At 46.1% G+C, this 22901-nt stretch overlaps 3 protein-coding genes across 4 annotated transcripts; 1 reads left to right on the forward strand and 2 right to left on the reverse strand.

Annotated features, from left to right (window-relative positions):
* Window positions 1-2962: 2962 nt before the first annotated feature.
* LOC103179486 (XK-related protein 8) lies at window positions 2963-8017 on the reverse strand. The gene is made up of 3 exons (XM_007894805.2): window positions 7332-8017; window positions 4300-4490; window positions 2963-3930 (listed from the first exon to the last, which is right to left on the reverse strand). The coding sequence occupies exons 1-3, from the start codon at window positions 7667-7669 to the stop codon at window positions 3176-3178; spliced, it is 1284 nt and encodes a 427-aa protein (XP_007892996.1). The 5' UTR covers window positions 7670-8017; the 3' UTR covers window positions 2963-3175.
* A 1087-nt stretch (window positions 8018-9104) lies between these two features.
* smpdl3b (sphingomyelin phosphodiesterase acid like 3B) lies at window positions 9105-14740 on the reverse strand. Of its 2 annotated transcripts, none has more exons than XM_007894806.2 (8): window positions 14209-14740; window positions 13109-13319; window positions 11953-12050; window positions 11478-11621; window positions 11089-11258; window positions 10441-10621; window positions 10191-10324; window positions 9105-9878 (listed from the first exon to the last, which is right to left on the reverse strand). In XM_007894806.2, exons 1-8 carry the CDS (start codon window positions 14267-14269, stop codon window positions 9507-9509), a joined length of 1371 nt encoding a protein of 456 aa, XP_007892997.2. In that variant the 5' UTR covers window positions 14270-14740; the 3' UTR covers window positions 9105-9506. The 2 variants fall into 2 exon arrangements, with proteins under 2 accessions (XP_007892997.2, XP_007892999.2); XM_007894808.2 differs by having other exon boundaries at window positions 14588-14633.
* Window positions 14741-16463: 1723 nt separating this feature from the next.
* Window positions 16464-22898, forward strand: rpa2 (replication protein A2). The gene is made up of 9 exons (XM_007894810.2): window positions 16464-16596; window positions 18190-18293; window positions 18785-18886; window positions 19015-19128; window positions 19319-19393; window positions 19797-19907; window positions 20977-21102; window positions 21657-21751; window positions 21841-22898. The coding sequence occupies exons 1-9, from the start codon at window positions 16581-16583 to the stop codon at window positions 21923-21925; spliced, it is 828 nt and encodes a 275-aa protein (XP_007893001.1). The 5' UTR covers window positions 16464-16580; the 3' UTR covers window positions 21926-22898.
* The last annotated feature ends 3 nt before the right edge of the window (window positions 22899-22901 follow it).

Here is a 22901-nt window from a genome sequence, read left to right on the forward strand (position 1 = left end):
GTTATAGACCATTACAGCTTGTTGTGTGCTTGTTATATTAACTTTGCAGGTTGCAAAATTGGCTGAGTGTTTTCCATCGGCTTTTTTTCTTTTCTCCTGTCCTCTCACCTCTTCGTGCAGTTGTCTCCGGGTTCTCGTTCATATTGCTCCCTGGGTTTTAGTCCGTCAGAACCACAGGCTCTTAAAGGATGAGATTGTCAACACAAATGTCCTACACGCTGACTGTTTTCCCCCCCCCACCCCCCTCCCCCCACCCCACCCTCCACTAAGCAAACACAAGTTGCGGATTATCAGTAAATGAACTGCAAGAATATAGCCATTAAAACGATGTATTCAGTTATCTAGTCAAATCCATATTTGTTTAAAACTTGACGCTTCTTGATTGTTCAATCATTCTGTGGAGATACATACTGTATATAATTTTACAAATCTTAAGATTTTTGGACATTGTAATGCGTTAACGATCAAGCACTGGAAACGTATGTAATTCTGGTGGTGTGGTTTTCATCAAGTGTGGCGAATTAAACAACTTTCTCCCTTATGTACTTCTTGGTGGTTGATTTGCAGTGTATGTTTGAGGCTATATTCCAATGCTGAGTTTTGAAAACAGCCCGTAGTCCAAATTAAATGTGTGTTGTGCCATGTTTAAAGCATGTTTTGGGGCCCTTTAGTGACTTGAATATTACATTCATTGCCCCCATCCGTTTGGGGTTCAGTTTGTGATACACGAGACGTCTCCAAAGAATCCCAATTACCAAACGGGGACTCCTTCCCGGAATGTCTGGCTGATTCCTAGAAACGGATCTGCGATCAGATTGCAGACCGGCGGTGATTTCACGATAAAATTCCCCTGTTTTAATAACTACAGCGGAACTGGTTTTGAATGAGTGGGGTTACAGTGCTTTGCTGCTCTGATAAATCGCTCTGCCGAGTACTTCGCTGCGGTCTGCGCACAGGAGCAGTGCTGATAAAACAACAGCGGCAAATCACATTTGTTTGGCGCCTTTCACGTCGGGAGGACGTCCCTCGGCGCTGGAATGCTCAAGGATCCGCACCCGAGCTAGGGGATTGGGATTAGGATGGGGGAGGGTAGAGGTAGGAGGGTGATGGGCACGGTCAAAGAGGGGGTCTTGAGATGGGTCTTGAAGGAGGCATTTAAATTGCATCCTTCCACGTGTCAGAACACTTAAGCAAAGTAACTGTGCGCGCAGACACACACACACACACATATATGCTGCTCAGGTAGAGATTTTTTATTTCTTTTAGACTTATGTAAACAAACCTACTGTGCAAGAATTAACGGCATTCTCCAACAAAGCACCATCTTCAGCAATCAACAACGACATTGCGCTGGTACTGGGAACCCTACTTTATTTGATGGATGCACCAAAACTCAACACTTAAATCATTTCATTAAAAAAAAACTCATTACATTTATTCCTGCAGCAGCTCCCTGCTTAGGTAATATGACAATTACTAGCGTATCGCTCAGTTTACAAAACTTCTCCCCTCCCCCCCCCCCCAAAAAAAAAAGTGAAATGGTTTTATGTGTTTCGAAAATTTCAAATTCCCCCAATGTGTTTTACTTTTATTATGATTTCTGCACTGTAGGCGGTATTTGAATGGCCTTTTGAGCATTAACTTTACAGTGAAATCTTGTCGGTTTCAAACAAAAATTCCTCTCTTCAGTCCCAGCTGAAAAAATCTATCATTACAATCTGGGTGGGAGTTTAATCCTCGATGAGCTAATTCCTTCGAACACGAAGGAAAATGCAATAACTAAGATGCATGTTGCTTTGAGAAAGCCATTTGCTTCTATTGACACTCATTAGCAAATCCCTTTATATCTTTCTTGCCTCCTTTCTTCCCTGCCTGCCTCCTGGAACCTGTTTCCTCTGGAGATAAACTTGAAATAAAGTTAACAGCACCTTTTCCATTGGATTGCGGCTGGTTCGGACTCTCGTCAGTGTGTGGGACTGTTCCAAGGTGGAAGGAATAAAATATAATTAAGTACTGTGGACTTTGCGGGACTTATGTAACTCGAAAATACATTCACTTCTCAACCTGAAGCTGAACTGGACTCTTAGAGACTGCGCTGATTCAGCCGTAAGGGGGTGTGTGTCAACTGGGGTGTGTGGGTGGATTATGCAAAGCATCCTTAAAAATTTAACGTCAGCGATAAGGGAGGGAAGGGAAATCTCTGGTGGACGAGAGCTCCATAGCAGTTTTTTGGGTCAAGTGAGATCTCTGATAAAATTGCTGGATGTTCGATGGATACAAAAGTGCAATAATATTTATTGGCACCGTCTCCCAAATCAGTGCCAGGCCAGCAGGAACCGGTGGGGTGGTAAGTTTAACTGCAGATATACTTGTACCGAGCTGTGGGAATGACAAAGAACTCTCTTGGGCCCCATTTGGCCTCATTCTTCCACAGTTCAATTTCAGAACCTTACAATCTGCTCATTCCACCAAAAGTATCTGTTGCTTCAAGTGAGTCACATCCTGGCAAACCGTTCCACCAGTTGATTGCTTTACGTGCAAGCAAATACTTTCTGGCGTCTTGTGCGAACTCTGTCCTTCGCCAGAATTAATGCTTAAAATAAAATCTTACTCTGTGGCATAGTGGTTAGAGCTTACAAGCGAGAGGACCCGGGTTTGAATCCCGGGCAGGGGGAAATCTTAGGCAAGTTTCCTTACTCCACACGCCTCTGTTTGCCTAGGAACCCAGTCATTGGTCGACTGGTGAAGCGCTTTCTGGAGTTAATAATCCTTCTATTAAAAAAAAAATACATTTTTTAAGGGATTACTGGCTCAATCCATGACCGTTTGGTCAGTTGGCCACTGCATTTCGCACACAAAATGTCCAGTCAATCCAATATACACTATACAATACAAAATTACATATTGTATAACGCCTTTCACGTGGGGGGAATATTCTGTGAAGTGCTTTGAGACTTCTCGACGACGTGTCAAGGCGCTGTATCAAATGCAAGGACCACAGTTAACCGTTTTACTTCTGTCAACCATCAAATCTGTCCGGCCACCTTATTAGATCCACTGCAGATCATCTAATTCCCTCGCAGGAGCCCTCCATCCTTACATTCTGAAACAAACGTTCAGTAGTTTCAGGACTGAGCTGTATGTGGAAGTTCTGGGCCCAATGTCCATCCCCCTTTCAGATGGAAACCTCCTTGGAGTTTTCAACCGCCTTCTCCACTCTTTGCTTGCCGCGTTTCTTTTTCTGAGGCTGGTGGCATACCATGTCAGCGGAGAGTGCCTTAATCCTCCTGTTGACGGGGACGGGGACGCGGGCCATGGATCGGAAGCACGGTGCCGAATCCTGCAAACTGTCCGTCTCGTCTCCCTCGGGCTCCTGCGCGACCCACAGGGTGGGGTGGAACCACCGGTAGTAAACGCCCTTCATCATCAGGCCGAGGGCGTACGAGCCTGGGATGGCGGCCAGCAGCTGCGCGTGGTAGGAAGCGCTGGAAACGGGATCTCTGTGAAGCCACCAGGACACGAGCAAAATAGTGCAATCCACCACAATGAAGGCGTGGTAAATAATCTGCCGGATTCTGGTTTTGCCCTCGGAGATGTTGAACCAGACAAAGTACAGGATGACCGCCACGGTGCCCCTGTAGAACCACTCGCCCTTGGAGCCGTTCATGAACTTTGTGTCCTGCTCCCAAGCCCAGAAGACCATGGTCAGCCAGACCAGCAACACGTGCAGAGCCACATACCCCCCGAACACGGTCGCGAAGAGCGTGACGCACACGATCCTGGGGGAGATGAGCAGCAGGTTCCACAGGAAGTAGGGCAGGGCGGCCAACGTGCTCAGCTCCCGCTTGTGGCTCAGCGAGAGGCGGAGGTACCGGTGATAATCCACCATGGCCCAGGCGATGGAAGCGAAAGAAATCACAATGGTAAAGTCTGCGGGGACACAACCAGCGAGCGATCAGGCGGAAAGCTTGGCAAACATACCCTGAAATACCTGAACGTGAATCGCACAGTCGTTGCCCTCACATCAACAACAACAACAAGCAATTGTATTTACACAACGCCTTTCCCGTCAGGGACTGCCTAACGAAATAAAACGGAGACGTCGCTGTGCAAAAATCGGCCGCTGCGATCATCTACGAGAGGATACAGCGATGACACTTTCTAGTAAATCCTGTGGCGCTCTGAGAGATTGTTTCAATAACGCGATCAGGCGCTGTATCAAAAGCTACGACGACGACGACAGCAGCAACGCAGGATAGCGACCCAAAGCGCTTACTGTAAATCGTCGTCTGTACTTACACTGGTAGATGGCCACCTGGTTCTTCTGGAGGATGATGTACAGCATCAGTGCCAGTTGCGAAGCACTTTCCAGGATGGTTTCGAAGAGACGTAACAAACTGATGTCGGTGATGAGGTAAACAACCCACCCGCTCTCACTGCGATCTTTGCTAACGTACGCCTGGAAACCCAGCTCCAGCGCCGCGACGTACCTGGGGACCAACAATACAGGGGTCACTCCTGCCGCGTTTCACCCCCAAAATAACAGTCAATCCATTTTACAGTGTATCCCGCGAAGCCCTCTCGACGACATGATAAGGCGCCGTATCAAACGCAAGCTGTTATTATGGAGTCCCGTAGCACAGTAGTTAGCGCGCTCGCCTTGCGAGCGAGAGGACCCGGGTACACAATTCCTGGCCAGACCGAAACCTTAGGCAAGTTTCCTTACTCGACACATCTCTGTTTTCCCAGCAGTTAAAAGGAACCCTGGTTGTTAGTTGATTGGCGGATCACTTTCTGGGGGTAATAATCCCTCCACCCCACCACCCACCACATCCACGACTGTTTGTAGGACACCGCTGTGCGCAATTAGCTGCCACATTTTGCCCATAAAATACAGTCAAATCCACTTTACAGTATATCCTGTGAAGCGCTTTGAGAAGTTTCGATGACCTGATAAGGCAGTATGTCAAATGCAAGGATTATTATTATTAATAATAATTCTAAAACCACAGCCTAGAGCTCAGCCTGTTCCTGTCGAGGGCCTTGTCCGCAGAATGCAAATTGCAGAAGGCAATCTACTTTCGAAGCAGAGTTCCTGCTGGTTGGTGTGACATTCTGAACATCCGGGTAGGAGAAGTCCCCATTAGACACGTTTATTAAGAAAAACAATATTGAAAAGTGTAGTGTGCGTGTTTATGTGCAGAGACTGGGGCAAAAGTAGGGTGACTATACATCCCCGATTTCTGGGAACAGTCCCCTGATGAGGTATTGTGTCCGTGAGGCCAAATCTGCCCCGTCTTGAGTTCAGTAACAAACTGAGCAAAAGTAATAAAATTCTAAAATGGATGCACTCATCAGAGAAACAGCCATTAATCCAACGTACTTCTCCAGTAACTGCCAGCGTCAGAAATTGTAGTGAATTTTTAGGTGTGTGTCCTGGGATTTGATTTCTAAAATACAGTCCCCCTTGGCGGGGAAGGAGAGGAGAGGCGAGGGGTTAAATGGATGGCTCTGAATGTTATAGTCTGTTTTATAACATTCTATGATTTTGTCCATTGCGGGACAAAGGAGTCTAGTGCCGAGCCTTAAATAATAATAATCCTTGATTTGATATACCACCTCGTTGAGACGTCTCAAAGCGCTTCGCAGAATATACTGTGAAGTGGAGTGACAGGTGGATTTTGTGGGCGAAACAAGATGAACGTTAACGTGCGGTGTGGGAAACAGATGTGCGAGCTGGGGGTTTGTGCCCCGTTCACTTTTACGGAACCTGGGTGGAGAGTGCGTGAACGCAGGCTCATCACTCGGGCAAGAACGCAATGGAGTCTGGCCGTCATCCCGAACCCACTGGCTCCCTATTCCCCTTTCCCCCGCGACCTCTCGCACAACCCCCCCCTCTCCTCCAAATCCAATACACTCAGTTTAGTCTGTATATTTGACAGTGACTCTCCTCCAAAGGGCAGAATAAATGTTGCACCAGAAATAAAACCAAAAGCTCCTCAAGCAATTTTCCAAATATGAAAGGAGCCTCGGCCAAACCCTGGGCTGTTTGCAGAAGGGAATGCAAAAGCACAAGGGTGTTGTCTTCAATCTCTCTAAATTGCTAGCCTTTACCCTCTCTTTATCCTCTCGTCAAGACAGAAAAATATTGCCGACTAGGATCCCAGGAACCAGTCGTGGGAATAGAGGAACAGGAGGAGGACATTTAGCCCCTTGAGCCTGTTCCGCCATTCTGTCAGATCATGGCTGATGTGAACCCCAATTCCATTTGCCTGTCTTTAGCCCCACCAGTGTTTTTGTTGGGTGTTGAGAAATCTGAAAAAAATTGCAAATTTATTTAAATGAGCAGAATTGAGGTTTATTTGTTTGCAGTGTGCTGTATAAATATATATAGCTTATATATATATACACATATACATATAAATCATTGACCAGTGTGAGTTTTTGATTATTGATTGGGTTACCCTCTTGGGTTCGCGTGTTTAGATACATTAAGGTTCGCTCGCTCAGCAATGTGAATTGCAAATGATCAACTGTTCCGTGTGGAAAGTGTTTTTTGTCTAATGTAGGATTCACTGGACAGTTGTTTCGTAAATGAATCGGAACCCGGTATTCAATCCACAACCATTGCAGTAGACTGAAGCTCTTGGTAAGTACAATATGTGTGTCTCTGGTCTCTAGTCCTGTCCCTGTCAAGCTGTTGATCACTTCTCTCTCCTCTCTTGTCACCCTTCCTCCTTATTCCATTTCCTGTCTTGGTTCATTCCTCTTTCTCCTCTCTGCAATGCTCTGCAAAAACATCGCCTGTAATGGGACTTCACCCAATGTGGAGTCCTGTAGCTCAGTGGTTAGAGCACTCGCTTTGCGAGCGAGAGACCTGAGTTCAATTCCAGGCAGAGGGCGAAACCTTGGGCAAGTTTCCTTACTCCACACAGAGCCTAATAATAATTCTCCAAACCCAAAACAATAATAAATTGGTCATTTTCAATCTACGACTGTTTGTGGGACATTGCTGTGCGCAATTGGCTGCCGCGTTCGCCCACAAATATACAGTCAATTCACTTTACAGTGTGTTCTGTGAAGCGCTTTGGGACGTCCTCCCGACGTGAAAAGCGCTATATCAAATGCAAGGATTATTATTATTATTATTATCTTTCTCTCACCCCCATTTCCTTCTCCATCTCTTGCCACCTCTCTCTCTGTCTGTTGCTAATAATAATAGTCCGTGCATTTCATTACACCGCCTTATCACGTCTTCGAGACGTCTCAAAGCGCTTCGCGGGATACCCTGTCAGGTGCAGTGACTGTGTGTTTTGTGTTGCCGTACTGACCTGACTAGAAATCCCAGTTGGAGACAGTGCAGCCACTTCAGGAGAAGACTTCGGTCCTTGGACAGAGATCCTGGCGTCTTGAGCTTTGGGAGGTTCTGCGTTTCCTTCAGCAATTCCTGATCCTGTCTGAACCAACACCAGCTGAAGACCTGCATGATTCCTGAGCACAGGAGGATCAGGGCGAGAACCGTGGCCGCCCAGACATAATCCCCGTCTCGAAAGAAACCCACCACCACCCAGGCGTCAACTCCAACGTCGAGCAGGAAAGTCCCCAGCCCCGCGAGGATGAAGACCAGGTCCAGGGCACTGAAGCTGGGACTGTCTTCTGAGTCATCCATTCCCCTCGCTGAGCAAAAAAAAAAAGAGTTGCCAGACGCCCCCGCGCGAAAAAGAAAAAGTTTCTTCAAAACGTTTCCGTTTACCAAGCGGAGGACTTGTGCAAGTCTGTTGCTCTTTGTATTCCCTTTGCATTCCCTGCGGTGGCTCCGTTCTCGTAGGAGTGAGACACAGTGTCCAACTCACTCCTCCCCAACCCCACCCCCCCCCCCCCCCCACAACTCTTTGCTCTATCACTTCCCAACGTTATTGCTCTTCTTTCTCTCCCTCCGCAAAAGGGAAAGCGGGTCGAGTTACTGCACTGTGAGACAATAGTGTCCAACTCACTCCTCCCCAACCCCCCCCACACCCCCCCCCACCCCCCACAGCTCTTTGCTCTATCACTTCCCAACGTTATTGCTCCTCTTTCTCTCCCTCCGCAAAAGGGAAAGCGGGTCGAGTTACTGCAGGATCCCACCGACGTCTCCTTGGTTAATGGGGAGGAAAGGGAAACAGACGAGCTCTCACTCCTACAAACCTCCCCCACCCCCCCCCCCCCTACACCCCACCCCCTCCTTCTGAGTCGGATCTGTGTGTGGCACCCTCTAGTGTTTTCTTGGGTTTATTTATCTGACGTGTGTGCTGAAATGAATCCTGTCCCCCCACGCTCGCTCGCCCGCAAGCACACACGCGCTTTGTGGCGTATCCTGCGAAGGGCTGCGAGACGGCTCGAAGACTTGATAACCCGGCGCTGCATCGAATGCAGCGGTTATTATTATTATTGTTGTTGTTGTTGTTGTTTCTCCCAGGCACAAGACCCACACCCTGGTCCTCACTCTTAAAGCCCTCCACAGCCCCGCTCCTCCCTACCTTGGTGACCTGCTAACCCCACACCGACCTGTCCCCTTCTTCCGCTTGGCGGGCATGTCCCCCGCCCTCCTCACCTGTCCCACCATCGGCCGTCGTGCCTTCAGCCTTTCTGCCGCCACCCTCTGGATCCCCATCGCCTCGTCCCCTCCCTGGCCTCCTTCAAGGCCTGTCTCAAGATGCCCTCCCACACACCCCCCGCCCCGCCCCACCCATCACCTTCCCACACACACAACCCCCCACCTTCTGATTCCAACCCCCAATCCGGGTGCAAACCCTCAACTGTCCTACGCTTTGGGACTTTCTTCCGACGTGAAAGGCACTGAGTAATTGTTGTTGTTGAGAGTTCAAGTGAAGAAGAGCCGTTTGGCCCATTTCTTTCATCCTTCCAATGTTCAATGCCCTGACCTGGGGCTTAAACCCACTATACTCTGACTTAGAGGTGAGATTGATACCGACTGAGCCAGGCTAACGCCATAAACCAGGATAATAAGCAACTAAGATACAAGGGGTTTCAGGAAAGATTGACGTGAAAGGGAAAGGGAGTTGAGCCAACAATTTAGGAAAAGCCAAGATAATAACATTTCCTGATTTTTCTCATTGATTAAATTTAATGATACAATTCGATATGTTTGCCCACAAAATACACAGACAATCCATTTACAGTATACTCTGTGAAGCGCTTTGAGACGTCTCGGCGACGTGATAAGTGCAAGCAGTATTATTATTATTATAGAATGAAGCGTGAACAAAACAAGATTGAAATAGGCCAGAACAAACATGCTTTCAGATAGATCTGCAACTCATTATTTGCAGGACAAAGCGAGCACAGAGAAAAGTATACCTCGCTGGTCTAAAACACTTTGAGTTACTTCTCTCAAACATTGCTAAAGCGTCTCTCAAACATTTCAAGCGCTCTGTGACGTAAATGCAAATTATTGTTGTGGTATTACGTTCAGCAACTCTCGGATTTTGCCAAAATGTGCGGTTATTTCACAGGACCTGAAATGAAAGGAGGAACAGGAGGGAGAGCAGGAGGGACACAGCGGGTGACGTGTAGACAGAGGAAGAGGACCTCTCAAACACCACACACTGCTCGTATTTATCAAAATCAACTTCTTTGATGGCGCAAATGTGATCGATTCTGCAGTTGAAATCGCACTTGGCCAGGTCGTAGTTGACGGAATTGTAGTTGTAATATTCCTGCAGGTGGTTGCTGTCCTGGTATAACCAATCAACCGCCTTTTGCATAGACCCGGGGCTGCCGTCAGCAACACCAAACGCCCCCTTTAAAGTGTACAACAGCTTCCAGTTTGGGGCCCCCGCGTTAGCCAGGGCCAGATCGAAATAGTACGTCATCATATCCTAAAAGAAATAACAATACCAACTTACCCTTTTTATAGTGCCTTTCACGGAGGATGAGGGTCTTGAGGAACGTCATCGAGAAAATAGGGAGCGCAGAGCAGGGGGGAGATAAAGGAGACTTTAAAGGTATTAAAAAGGAACCGGAGTAGGCCATTCAGCCCATCAACCCCATTCCGCCGTTCTATAAGATCATGGCTGAGGTTAAAGATCAAAGAGAATTATTATTATTATAATAAAGGGAAGAGGTTTTGCGAGGATTTTGAAGGCCAAGGATTTTGGATCTTGCAATGAGCGTCAAGTCATCTCTCTCACCTTAATGATCATTGTCTCCTTGTCGTACTTAAACACTCGGATCCCAGGGTTATTGGCTCCATTCTCTACCCCGGGTAGAGTTGTTTTCCACGGAGTAATGCCTGGCGCGAGGAACATAACTCCTATCGGAGACCCTGAATACAACAACAACAACAAAATTACATTTGTATACAACATTAATACAAAATGAATACAAGATTAAGCATTTGTGTAATGTGTTCTGCCTCTCAACTCAAGAATGAGTCAATACCTGAGTCATTGTAGAACATCCTGAAGCTGTCGGTATGGTGATGGCCAAAGAACTGGCCAGCTATCACAATGTGATACTTCTGTATAATCTGAATGTATTTCTTATTGAAATGTTTTCGAAACCAAAATTGGCTTCTTTTCTTCTCGAATAAACCTGGGGGCAAATGGCCAATGATATAAACCTGTGAAAAGAGTGAGCCCCCAAACATTAGGTGCTGAATATCTCCTTTTTTCCCACACTCAGTGATACGCATAGATTCTACATGAGAGCTCATTCAGCAGCACATTGGGTCTGTGCTGGTGCTCGCTCCCCGTTACAATAATAATAACAATAATAATAATAATCCTTGCATTTGATATAGCACCTTATCATGTCGTTCAGACGTCTCAAAGCTCTTCACAGAATATACCCTGAAGGGAATCGACTACGCTGCAGCCTATTGTGTACAACAATATCCCACAAAAGGTACATTTATTATTTTATATTTATAAGAATGATATAATATATAGGTTACAGTATACCAGAGTGATTCAGTCCTGCTCTTTCCCCACAATGTCTGTGCTTGTTCTTTCACAGGAGCCATCTAATCTCCATCTAGTTGATCTACTGTAATCCCATTCAGAATGAATACACAGCTTCGCTACTTACTTTTTCTTTTCCCGTCACCGCGTTTGAAAGTGTCTCTTCAAGCCACTCAAACTGACCAGCGGGGTCGCTCACATCAGCGTTCAGTTTATTGCTGGTGTAGTACAGGTTTGTGTTTAAAACAATAATGCGCTGCTTGTCGCTGCCCACCAGCTTCTCGCTGTAGAAAGCCCCTGGAAACAAACCCAAAGCACTGTTTTGAGAGGATAATTTTGTAATCAGTTTGCATTTACTCCTCATTACCTCCACGGTCTCTCCCTCTACAACAGCGTCCATCTTCCCAACAGAAACCAACGCTATCCTAGGCTTCTCCAACCCAACTCAACCCAACCCAATGCTGCTCTTACTCCACTGATGCTATTGGAAACCTACTTCCCTTTGCTGTACAGTACCTCGAGTAAACGTAGCAACGGATGACTTGTTTAACCAAGATGCCCATAGTTCTGCAGTCTTGTTGTAGATGCTGTGATGGAAACCAGGGAACTGATTCTTGGGGTGAAAGTCATGATTTCCCAGTGCGGAGTAGACTTTGGTGTCTGTGAAAGTTTATACGCAATGTCATGAGATGCAAAATACACTGAAGACCAAGAATAATCAGATTGTTGCATTCCATTTGTGCACTTTGTAAACACTCGTGACTATCTTAAGTCAGTAGATAACAACATCAACAATAAAATTTCATGTCGGAAAGGCGTCCCAACAAGGTACTGGAAATTTTGGGCCTCTAGAAGATGTCGGTTCAAGGCACACTCATTCATTCCTTGCCCCTGGAGCACCCTCGCTCCCAGTAAAGAAGGAAAACGGACACAAATGAGAGAGGAGGGAAGAACAGTAGAGAAAGCTGTGAGCTGTTATTACGTATCGTACCTGGAAATACCTGTTGTATCAGCTGGGTTAAGTTGCCTATTATCCTCAGCACGGCTTCCTCTCCCAGCTGCTGATCAGCGACGTGAGGGGTGTCATCACTAAATGAAGAGGGAAGACATTGTTTTTAATGTGATTAGCACATTGATCCAACCAGCAGCTATGCCTGTCTTGGATTGCTAGCGTCCCAGCGCCTTGGAACGTCCTCCCGATGTGTAAGATGCTATACGTATGTTGTTGTTGCAGTTGATATTGTGAGCGGAGAAGCCAGGGTTTTACATTGGAAATAAGAGATTTTTTTTTTTGTAAAGTTCTTGTTCTGTGAAGTTCTCTGAAGTACCAGCTGGTGCCTCATTCACTGGCGGATTCCTCACAAGACAGCTCCCGGGATAATGTACCACTTCATAATATGTAATATGTGTGTCTCCAAAGAACATCCACACATAAACACAGACACACCCAGACATACACATGTAAACACGTACACAGATACGCACGCATAAACACGTACACGTTCACACACGCATGGGTATACACACACAAGCGAAAAGACAAACACAAGATCCACAAGACATAAATTAAGCAAATCTAGATAAACGCACACACGCACACCGACACTCATACGTACACTGACCCTGTAAAAGAGCTTTGTAAATACAATGAAAGGGGCACAAAACTTTTCCCCTCTGCCTTCAAAAAAAAGAAGTGTTTGTTTCTTGAACGAATGGTACAAAAAATTGCCAAAGCGAGAACTGAAATCACATCTAGGCCACATTATTTGCGATGACAAGTGAGCGACATCACTCAGAATAAGCAAAGGAGCATAATTCTTTGTAAACAAACAAGAAACTGCCACGAATTTCAACATAGGACATTGACCCTTTGGATATATTGACCTATGGTAGTTCCCGACCCAACCTTCGTGTTAGTTTCACAACACAACTTGTAACAGGAGATTTGCGATGACTCTGGTGTCTGTGAAAGTGTATACGCAATGTCATGAGATGCAAAATACACTGAAAAACAAGAATAATCAGATTGTTGCATTCCATTTGTGCACTTTGTAAACACTCGTGACTATCTTAAGTCAGTAGATGACAACATCAACAATAAAATTTCATGTCGGAAAGGCGTCCCAACAAGGTTCTGCGTGCGTTACCCGGTCCAAAGGATGAAGTCCGGATTCGGGAGGAGTTCTCCCATGGTGTAAATGGTGGTGTTGATAAGGTCCCAGTTGGCGTCACACAAGTAATTTCCCCACTTTCCCGCATCCTGCACGGGTTTAGACGACGATGGGCACACGGCATTTGGGTCGTCCGTCACTTTGTAGTCAGGGTCCCAGTGAATGTCACTGATGTGCCAAAACTGACCTGCACGAGGGAAAAGCAGAACGAATTCTTAGGACTTGTGGAATCCCGTAGGGTAGTGGTTAGCATGCTCGCCTCTCAAGTGCGAGGACCCAGGTTTGACTCCCTGCTGGGGCAAAACCTCAGACAAGTTTCCTTATTCCACAAGCCTCTGCTTACCTAGCAGTAAGTAGGAACTCTTTTGTTAGTTGATTGGTGTGGATCGCTCTCAGAGGGGTAATAATCCGTCAAAAAAAAAAAATTGGGTCACTCAATCCATGACTGTTTGTGGGACACTGCCGTGCGCAATTGGCTGCCACGTCTCAACCACAAAATACACAGTCAATTCACTTTACAATCTATTCTATGGAGCATTTTGAGACGTCTCAACGAGGTGATAAGATGCTACATCAAATGCAAGGATTATTATTATTCTTGTTACTCTTCTACACCCTCACGCAATACATCAATAACAAGATGCTCCCTTAAAATAATACATCCTTGCATTTCTTACAGGGCCTTTCACATAGGGAGGACATCTCAAAGTGTTACGCAAGGTTTTACTGTGAAGTGCAATGACTCTGTGTGTGTAAGTGGACACGGCAGCCAGTTTGCACACAACAATATCCCCACAGACAGCAGAAAAATTGGCAGAAAACAGAAGACAAGTGTGGGAGCGGACATTTTCGAGGGATTCTTACCCACGGAGAGCAACCCGCCAATTGACTAACAACTGGGTTCCTACTTACTGCTAAGGAAACAGGTGTGTGGAGTAAGGAAACTTGCCTAAGGTTTTGCCCCGCTTGGGAATCTAACCCATTTTTTCTCACTTGTGAGTCGAGAACGCTGACGAGTACTCTACAGGACTCCACAAAGATTGCCTCCGTAATGAACCAAAGGGAATCTGCCTTACCTTCGTCACCGGAGAGGAACCCACAGTTAGCAATGAGCAGAAAATACTTCAAAACCTCCATCTTAGTGCAACAGTTGGCGAGTGCCAGCTCACAGCTGCTTCACTGGGATTAGTTCCACCGATATCGCTTATTGCATCTTAGCTTAAGGTTAAGAAAATGATCGATCGACTTTACTCTTAATGAACTTTAGGATGACTGTTCCATTTTACTGAGCAGATAAAGCAGAAATGAGTCAGAACTTTAGTCAAGCTATTTCCTCACTATCTCAGGGGTCAAATGAAAAGCGACTTCCCCTCCTTCAATCCCAAAGGAATATTTAATTAATAAAGATTGTTTCTCGTCCTTTGGCTAAGATCAAGAGTAGTATTCTATTCTTACCAGTTACTCCTTTGGCTAGCGCAAGAACAACGTTAACTTGAATAAACGCCTTTGTATTTCATCTTCTTCTTCCAAATAGAGCTCCCTCTCCGTGCCTGTCAAAGTAGCAGAGTTTCTCTTTCCTGGTCGGTGTGGGTGAAACGCGGCAGCACAATTTTCAGACGGGGATGTCCCACAAACAGCTATGGAGAGCGAGTGACCAATTCTATCTGGGGGGATTGTTGGCCAGGACCCTGGGAGGGAGAACCCTTCTCGTCTTTCCCAATAGTGCCATAGGACCTTATCGTCCGCCTGAACAGGCAGTCAGGATCTCGGTTTAAATGTCTAATCCGAAGCACAGCACCTCCGACAATGCAACAGCCCCCCCCCACCCCAGCACTGCATTGGAGCGTCGGCTCAAGACTATGTGATTCCAAGTCCCGACGTGGGGGCTTGAACCCACAACCTTCTGACTCAGAGGCAAGAGAGAGGGTTGTCACATCGCTGTCTCCGATTAAGCTCTTCGAGGCGCCTCGACGGGCGAATTGCGATCTCCGCTCTTCCAGTCGTCCCGATGGCGCGACTTGAGGACAACAACAACAACTTGGACTTGTATTGCGTCCTCCAGGCGGGGTAGCATCTCAGATAATGTCTTAATAGTGGCGTAAGCACTGTCGAAGAGGAACGTTTTCAGGCGGGACCTGAAAAGAGGGGAGGGGGTGGGGAAAGACGGAGGGATTGAGGGGTAGAGAGAGAGGGAGGGGGTCAAGGCGGAGGGATTGAGGGGTAGAGAGAGGGGGAGGGGGTCAAGGCGGAGGGATTGAGGGGTTCAGAGAGAGGGGGGGGGGATGGCAAGGCGGAGGGATTGAGGGGTAGAGAGGGAGGGGGGCAAGGCGGAGGGATTGAGGGGTTGAGAGAGAGGGGGGGATGGCAAGGCGGAGGGATTGAGGGGTAGAGAGGGAGGGGGGCAAGGCGGAGTGATTGAGGGGTAGAGAGAGAGGGAGGGGGGGTCAAGGCGGAGGGAATTGAGGGGTAGAGAGAGAGGGAGGGGGGGTCAAGGCGGAGTGATTGAGGGGTAGAGAGAGAGGGAGGGGGTCAAGGCGGAGGGATTGAGGGGTAGAGAGAGAGGGAGGGGGTCAAGGCGGAGGGATTGAGGGGTAGAGAGAGAGGGAGGGGGTCAAGGCGGAGGGATTGAGGGGTAGAGAGAGAGGGAGGGGGTCAAGGCGCAGGGATTGAGGGGTAGAGAGAGGGAGGGGGGTCAAGGCGGAGGGAATTGAGGGGTAGAGAGGAGGGGGGGTCAAGGCGGAGGGATTGAGGGAGAGAGAGAGGGAGGGGGTTAAGGCGGAGGGATTGAGGGAGAGAGAGGGAGAGGGTTCAAGGCGGAGGGATTGAGGGAGAGATGGAGTGAGAGGGTTCAAGGCGGAGGGATTGAGGGGTAGAGAGAGAGAGAGGGGGTCAAGGCGGAGGGATTGAGGGGTAGAGAGAGAAAGAGGGAGGGGGTCAAGGCGGAGGGATTGAGGGGTAGAGAGAGAGAGAGGGAGTCAAGGCGGAGGGATTGAGGGGTAGAGAGAGAGAGAGGGGGTCAAGGCGGAGGGATTGAGAGGGAGTGTTCCAGAGTTTGGGGCCTAGTGGCTGAAAGCCCTCCCCACCACCGCTGAGGTTCAGCAGCGAGCACCGAGTGGTAAGAAGGCACGTGCGCGGTCACAAGGGAAGGGGGGGGGGAGGGCAATGGCTCTGCCAGTAACCAAGATGGCGGCCGAGCCTCGGGGCTCAAGCTGGCGTTTGACGTCAGAGGCACTTCCGGGAAAACTTGCCGGGGGGGGGGGGGGGAGATGTTGGAGGAGGAAGAGGAAGAGAGAGAGAGAGAGCGCGCGGGAGTTTTGAAGGCGCTGATTGGTCCGTTCGTGGTCCGCTCGCGCGCGCGCGCTCGTAGGTGGCGGTTGGAGCGGTTCAAAGGCGCGAGCGGTGCCCACGAGACGCTTTGTCCGTTAAACGGGTCGCTCGGAGGCTCGAGATGTGGAGCAACGCGGGTGAGTGTCTCCCACCGACCCGGCCCTGCGCTGTCCTGGGGCGGCCGAGGGGAGGGGTGTGGGGGGGGGAGACTCCGGCTTCTGGCCCAGGCCCCTACCTACCTGCCTGCGTGTGTGGGTGGGTGGGTGAGGCGGCCTCAGACAGAACTCGACTCCCAGGCTCAAGTCGAGGCCTAATTTTTTTTAAAAAAAATACGCGGGAACACAAGACACGCGCACAGATTAAAAAGTTGCGAGGAAGAAAGGGGAGAGGGGGGAGAGGGAGAGGGAGGGAGAAGCTACAGAGTTAGTGTGGGAGGGGCAACATCAGTTGCGAGGCTTAATGGTGGTGATGACGATGATAAATAATCATCGTCGTCATAAAGAGTCTCCGCTCACGTAATACACACACACTCGCAAAGTCTCGAGGAAGAAAGGTCGAGTCGTTGTGAGGTTGGCGGAGGTTGGCGGGTGTTGGGGGGGGGGTCGCGGGGGTGGTGGGGAGAGGGGAAGGAGACGGGCAACGAAGCTACAGAGAGGGCTGTCGGGTTAATGTGGGGAGAGGGGCGACGTCGGCCGCGAAGGCGAAATCTTGTGCAACGCCGTTGAGCGTTGCAGAGGTGACCTCCCGATGCGGAAGGACCGTGTCAGGGTTTATCGGTTTGAGAGTGGAGTCCTGTAGCTCAGTGGTTAGAGCACTCGCTTTGCGAGCGAGAGACCTGAGTTCAATTCCAGGCAGAGGGCGAAACCTCGGGCAAGTTTCCTTACTCCACACAGAGCCTAATAATAATCCCTCCAAAACCAAAAACAATAATAAATTGGTCATTTTCAATCCACGACTGTTTGTGGGACATCGCTGTGCGCAATCGGCCGCCGCGTTCGCCCACAAATATACAGTCAGTTCACTTTACAGTATATTCTGAAGCGCTTTGGGACGTCCTCCCGACGTGAAAAGCGCTATATCAAATGCAAGGATTATTATTATTATTATTATTAGAGCGCGTCTCGCTATTATTGCCTGACGGTGTAGGGCGAAGGCGCAAGAAGAGCAACGGCAACGGCAGTGAGGTATATCCCGGCGTTTGATACGAGCTCCCCCCCCCCCCCCATCGCGGCGTTGAGACGTCTTGACGGGATTGTTGTCCCGCTGTCTTTTTATTCGCTGCTTTGCGAATCCGGCCACCGAGGCGGAAAAGTCTTCTCATCGGAATGATTAAAAACCGCTTCCTCCTGGTCTTTCACTCTCACTGTTTTTGCCCCTCACTTTCGCCCACAAACTGTACAGTCAGTTCACTTTACAGAATATTCTGGGAAGCGCTTTGAGACATCTCAACGACGTGATAAGGCGCTATATCAAATCCAAGGATTATTATTAACGCTCTCCCCCTCTCCACCACCCCCCCCCCCCCCCAGTGGCTTCTTTGTTCCTTCAGTGGCTTGCCGTTCTTCTAATAATAATAAACCCTTATCGTTGATACAACGACAACAACTTACACTTCTGCAATGCTCTCCCCGCAGGGTAGCATCGATGACCCTGCCGATGTGTGTCAGAGCACTTTGCAGATTTGTGTACTGTTATTGTATAACTGATCTTGTCTAATATTTGCCTGCCAGGAAGCTTTGATGGAGGGTTTGGTGACGGAGGAGGTGGTGGATACCTGCAGTCACCTGGAGGATTTGGGTCACCTGCGGGAGGCAGCCAGGCTGAGCGAAAAACAGTAAGTACAGTACCAAGCCAAACCTTTTTCAAGGAGGTGCTGACACAAGGACCTCCCCTCTTCTCCATGGGGACCCTTTCTGCAAGGGAAGTGCTTGCACCTACAAATATTTTGTGCAATTTTGGTGAATGACTGGACAATCAAACAAAGTGGAAGGACTTGGTGAAGAGGAGGAATTGAATTGGCATCTTTTGGTTGAGCAAGATTTGTAGCATCATATGACCCCAAACTCTTCCTGTAAACCTACAAAGCACACTTGGATATCAGAATGCAGCAGTTATTTGCTCTGCTTTATGGAAGTCAGTGTTTTGTTTTCAGTGACATTTCTGGATATGGTGCTGTCATGTAATAATGCTGTAATTAATGCTATGTAATCTAATTTGTTGTTGTAATTTCTGACCGTTTTATGCAATTCTATAAGGTGGCACTAAGATGAGTCTAACTTTTAATCTAAAATCTAGTCTAAAATCTAACTTATTTCCTGTGTGCAGAGGTCACGAGCCCAGCAAATTGTTCCTTGCACAGTATCGCAGCTATTGTCAACTTCTCAGGCAGAAGAAGTTTTCAGGATTGGAGAAGTGGAGCTATCCCAGGTGAGCGAAGCATGTTGACAGATTCTCTGTTGGTTTATTTATCGTTTGGTCAACAAAACTTTTTTTTCTAATTATTCTAGTTAAATGTATTATGAGTAGGCTTTTCATGTGGCTTTGATTTTTGTTAGGTGACTGTAGTTGGTGTGATCAGGGATGCAGAGAAAGCACCTACAAATATTTTGTATAAACTGGATGATATGACAGCAGCTCCGATGGATGTGAGACAGTGGGTAGACACCGATGTAAGCAAATATATTTTTACAGTTTCTTTCTCCAGCATCTAAGCATAATGTGGTTTCTATTCAAAAATAAGAAAACAATATACAGGGCTGTTTAATTTTTCAAACTCCTTCTTCTTCCATCTATTCATGGTTTATTTTGCACCACATTACTTATTCGTAAATGTCGTTTCATTGTTTTTAACCAATGCAGGAAGTTGGGAGTGAAAATATTGTGGTTCCTCCAGGAACGTATGTCAAAGTGGCTGGCCATCTCCGATCATTCCAGGTACAGACACTTATAGCTTTTTGAATTAGTTGTTTGAGAATATTATATTTGTTTGACTTTTCTGTACAGTTGCATTTATAGCATCTGATTAATTTGATATATTGGATTTATGACTAAGGAATCATATATTTTGTCCACTATGCATTCAATACTTGGAAGGAGTGGTAATAGTTTTGGGTAGAGGAATGGAATGTACTTGGGGCCGTTATTAAGTCTCAAATCCCATTGGCCACTTTCCCCTTATCTTTAACAGTGAAAACATAAATTCCTTATAACTTGGTAAGTTTATTTAAAAGGGGATGGTTCTTTAAATGCTGTAATTTTAAATTATATAGATCCTTATATAAATATCAGATTTACTGACTTAAGTGCATTGAATGATTTCGAGTGTTTGTCTTGATAGAACAAGAAGAGCTTGGTAGCTTTCAAGATAATGCCTTTGGAAGACATGAATGAGTTCACTTCACACATGCTGGAAGTCGTGCAGGCTCATCTTTTGCTAAACAAAGCACAGGTACAGTTCCAAAAGCAATTCTGATTATCACTAACTAGGTCAGCTATCAGCCAATATTTAGCTAAGTGCATGGTCAGAAGTGATGAGTGAACTACTAGATAATAATAATAATAATCCTTGCATTTGATATAGCGCTTTTCACGTCGGGAGGACGTCCCAAAGCGCTTCACAGAACACACTGTAAAGTGAATTGACTGTATATTTGTGGGCGAACGCGGCAGCCAATTGCGCACAGCAATGTCCCACAAACAGTCATGGATTGAAAATGACCAATTTATTATTGTTTTTGGTTTTGGAGGGATTATTATTAGGCTCTGTGTGGAGTAAGGAAACTTGCCCAAGGTTTGGCCCTCTGCCTGAAATTGAACTCAGGTCTCTCGCTTGCAAAGCGGGTGCTCTAACCACTGAGCTACAGGACTCTTATTTGCTGGGTAAACTTTTTTTTTAAAAAAACACACACACACACACACGCGCACACACGTGCACACACACGTGCACACGCACACACACACTTTTTTACCTTTGAACCATGTGTTTGTTGTGTTACACTTTGATGAAATTTATATCTTGATAAAGTTGGATTAGTAGATTGTATTCCCTGAAAAGGTGCAGGGAAAGAGAAAACTGGTATCAAATTTATTATTAAAAGGAATTTCCTATCCCACTTCTCAGATAAAAATAAATGCTGATAGGCAGCTTGATAAGCCTGATCAGTTGGGAGCTTATAGAATCCCAATGCCTCAAGTGTTATGAGCTTGAATTTCCATATTAACAGATGGTTTGGTTTGATCTGTCCTTATGCAACTCGTAAGACAAATGTTTTAATAGGAATCATAATGAATTATTTATTATATAAATACATAAAATGACAATTTATAAAAGGCAGATGACTGGCAATATAAAAGTTGTTTGTCATAGATTTGGTGGACTAACAGAGTCAGTTATCCAGCAATAACATTGTAAATCATTGAGTTTGAAAGCAAGCAAAATTAGAATTTTCTGCAGATAATGCTGCTGATTTGGTGAAGCATTGCCCTGGAATCTCACGGCTGTATTTTGTTCTTCACAGTCTGCACCTGGAGGATCTGCCGCTGCTTTCAATACTCCAGCTCAACGTGATGGGGGTGGCACAATGGGAATGTACTCAGGCAGTAATGATATGGTAATGAATGGACTAACGAGTCAACAAAGCCAGGTAAACATAAATTGAAAAGGGATAAGTAATGGCCTGTAGTGACGTTTAATAACCCTTTATATTACCCATCTACAGTCCGGAATTGTGTTGTGAAAGCGGTTACATGCTTGCTCTGAAGAGGTGGGTTAGCACACTGGCCTTTTACCTCTTGAACCAAGATTAGAATTCAGATCACATTGTTGGGATGAGATGGGATGTTGGGCTTGGATTTCTGGAGGCTTTAAGGATTCTTGTGAAATGTGTTTTGAAGTCATCCCAATTTAATTCCTAGTGGACATGATTCTATTGGGCAAAACATCTCTCAGTTCACCACTAAGTGGCAAACTGACTGAGTGGTGTGGAAAATGTAACTCACATTTACTTTATCTCCCCTGTGCTGTATCTGACCTTAGTCCTTTATGCTGTCACTGAGTGGAGAAAGTGGATCATGGTTTTATTCTCTTAACATGGATGTTGAGCTCATAAATTTTCTTAGAAATGGAGAAGCATTTTTTTTTGAAGTTGAAGTAAGTTGATATTTGTTGCAACTAAAGTATTGTTTTTTTTCCCCCCAGGTGTTAAATTTAATTCGAAACTGTCAAGAACAGGAGGGCATGAGCATTGACTTTATGAGGAGAACAGTGAAGAACATGAACATCGTTGCAATCAAGTTAGTGCTGCCTTTTGTCGCGTCTACACAAGAAAAGTTTTAAATGAGTGTAACAAGCATCTAGTGATTGCTGTTTGTTTTTTCTCCAGACAAGCTGTGGAATTCCTGAGCAACGAGGGGCATATCTATTCTACAGTGGATGAGGATCATTATAGATCAACAGATGCTGAATAAATGTGGAACGTCGCTTAATGATATGAAGCTTAAAATATTAACTGTTCAAAACCTTCAGAGTCCCATCATAGGACAGAAGGAGGAAGCAGACTTCTTTTCTGGAAGCCACTGCAGTGAAGTATAAATCAGATCAAATGCCAAACAATATTTGTTCGCTTGATGTTTGGAGTTGATACATTTTGTTTGCATTGTAAGTCATTGGATTCCCTTTGTTTGGTGGTAATTCTGCACTTAAATCAATGCAGAAACTAGATTAGAAAATATTTGAACGCTAGTTGTACAACTCCCAACAGAATAGAATCTGGCTCCAAAAATTTATCGGTGGGTCCAACTGCGCTGCTGGTGTCATCAGGGAATTAAAGTGGAGGTTCCAGCCAGATTTGATTGTCAATATTACAAAATATAGTGTCTGTAAATTGGTTGACTTATTACAATGTTCAATCTATTTTGAGTTTAATTAGCGATTGTCTACTTGGCTAATTGGAGCAGTGGAATTCCATCAAAAGTTGGACAGTGCATTCAAGTCGCTGGGAGGGTCCATTTCCAGGCTGGGTTCGGAGTAACCGTTACATAAACTGCTAAAAAGAAATGCTACCAAGTTTTGTAAACATCTAATTACTGCACATACAGTAACACTGAAATTGTTTCAAAATGATTTGAAACTCTTTACAGACTTATACAAGGAATGTAATTTGGTGGAATTCCCTGGAACGGGTCTTGTCATTTTACTTGTTTTTTTTGGGTGGCAGCAGATGCGTGGGAATTCAGGAATTCCTAAATGTTGTAAATGCTTGTGACTTTATTTTATACTGGATCAAACTTCATTTATGTTTGTAGCTCAATAAAAATGCTTGGAATATGATATAAGGATCTAAGAAACTTCTGTGATCATTGTGAATGATTGGAATATGTGTGATTTTTGCTTCTGTATGTAACTTAGATTTCTATTGCTAATAAAGTAAGAAAAAGGAAATTT

This window comes from Callorhinchus milii, unplaced genomic scaffold, assembly GCF_018977255.1.
Source record: "Callorhinchus milii isolate IMCB2004 unplaced genomic scaffold, IMCB_Cmil_1.0 Scaffold10, whole genome shotgun sequence".
NCBI classification, from domain to species: Eukaryota; Metazoa; Chordata; class Chondrichthyes; order Chimaeriformes; family Callorhinchidae; genus Callorhinchus; species Callorhinchus milii.

What these genes read in the sequence shown, in the direction of transcription:
- LOC103179486 (XM_007894805.2), bottom strand. Translation starts at nt 7,669, where the DNA reads ATGGATGACTCAGAAGACAGTCCCAGCTTCAGTGCCCTGGACCTGGTC. An exon ending in CAACTGGGATTTCTAGTCAG is followed by an intron (nt 4,491 to 7,331) that starts GTCAGTACGGCA and finishes GTTGGTCCCCAG; the next exon opens with GTACGTCGCGGCGCTGGAGC. An exon ending in CCAGGTGGCCATCTACCAGT is followed by an intron (nt 3,931 to 4,299) that starts GTAAGTACAGAC and finishes GTGTCCCCGCAG; the next exon opens with ACTTTACCATTGTGATTTCT.
- smpdl3b (XM_007894806.2), bottom strand. Translation starts at nt 14,269, where the DNA reads ATGGAGGTTTTGAAGTATTTTCTGCTCATTGCTAACTGTGGGTTCCTC. An exon ending in GACTTCATCCTTTGGACCGG is followed by an intron (nt 12,051 to 13,108) that starts GTAACGCACGCA and finishes CTCTTCATTTAG; the next exon opens with TGATGACACCCCTCACGTCG. An exon ending in CGTTGCTACGTTTACTCGAG is followed by an intron (nt 11,259 to 11,477) that starts GTACTGTACAGC and finishes GTTTGTTTCCAG; the next exon opens with GGGCTTTCTACAGCGAGAAG.
- rpa2 (XM_007894810.2), top strand. An exon ending in GCCAGGCTGAGCGAAAAACA is followed by an intron (nt 18,294 to 18,784) that starts GTAAGTACAGTA and finishes TCCTGTGTGCAG; the next exon opens with AGGTCACGAGCCCAGCAAAT. An exon ending in GACAGTGGGTAGACACCGAT is followed by an intron (nt 19,129 to 19,318) that starts GTAAGCAAATAT and finishes TAACCAATGCAG; the next exon opens with GAAGTTGGGAGTGAAAATAT.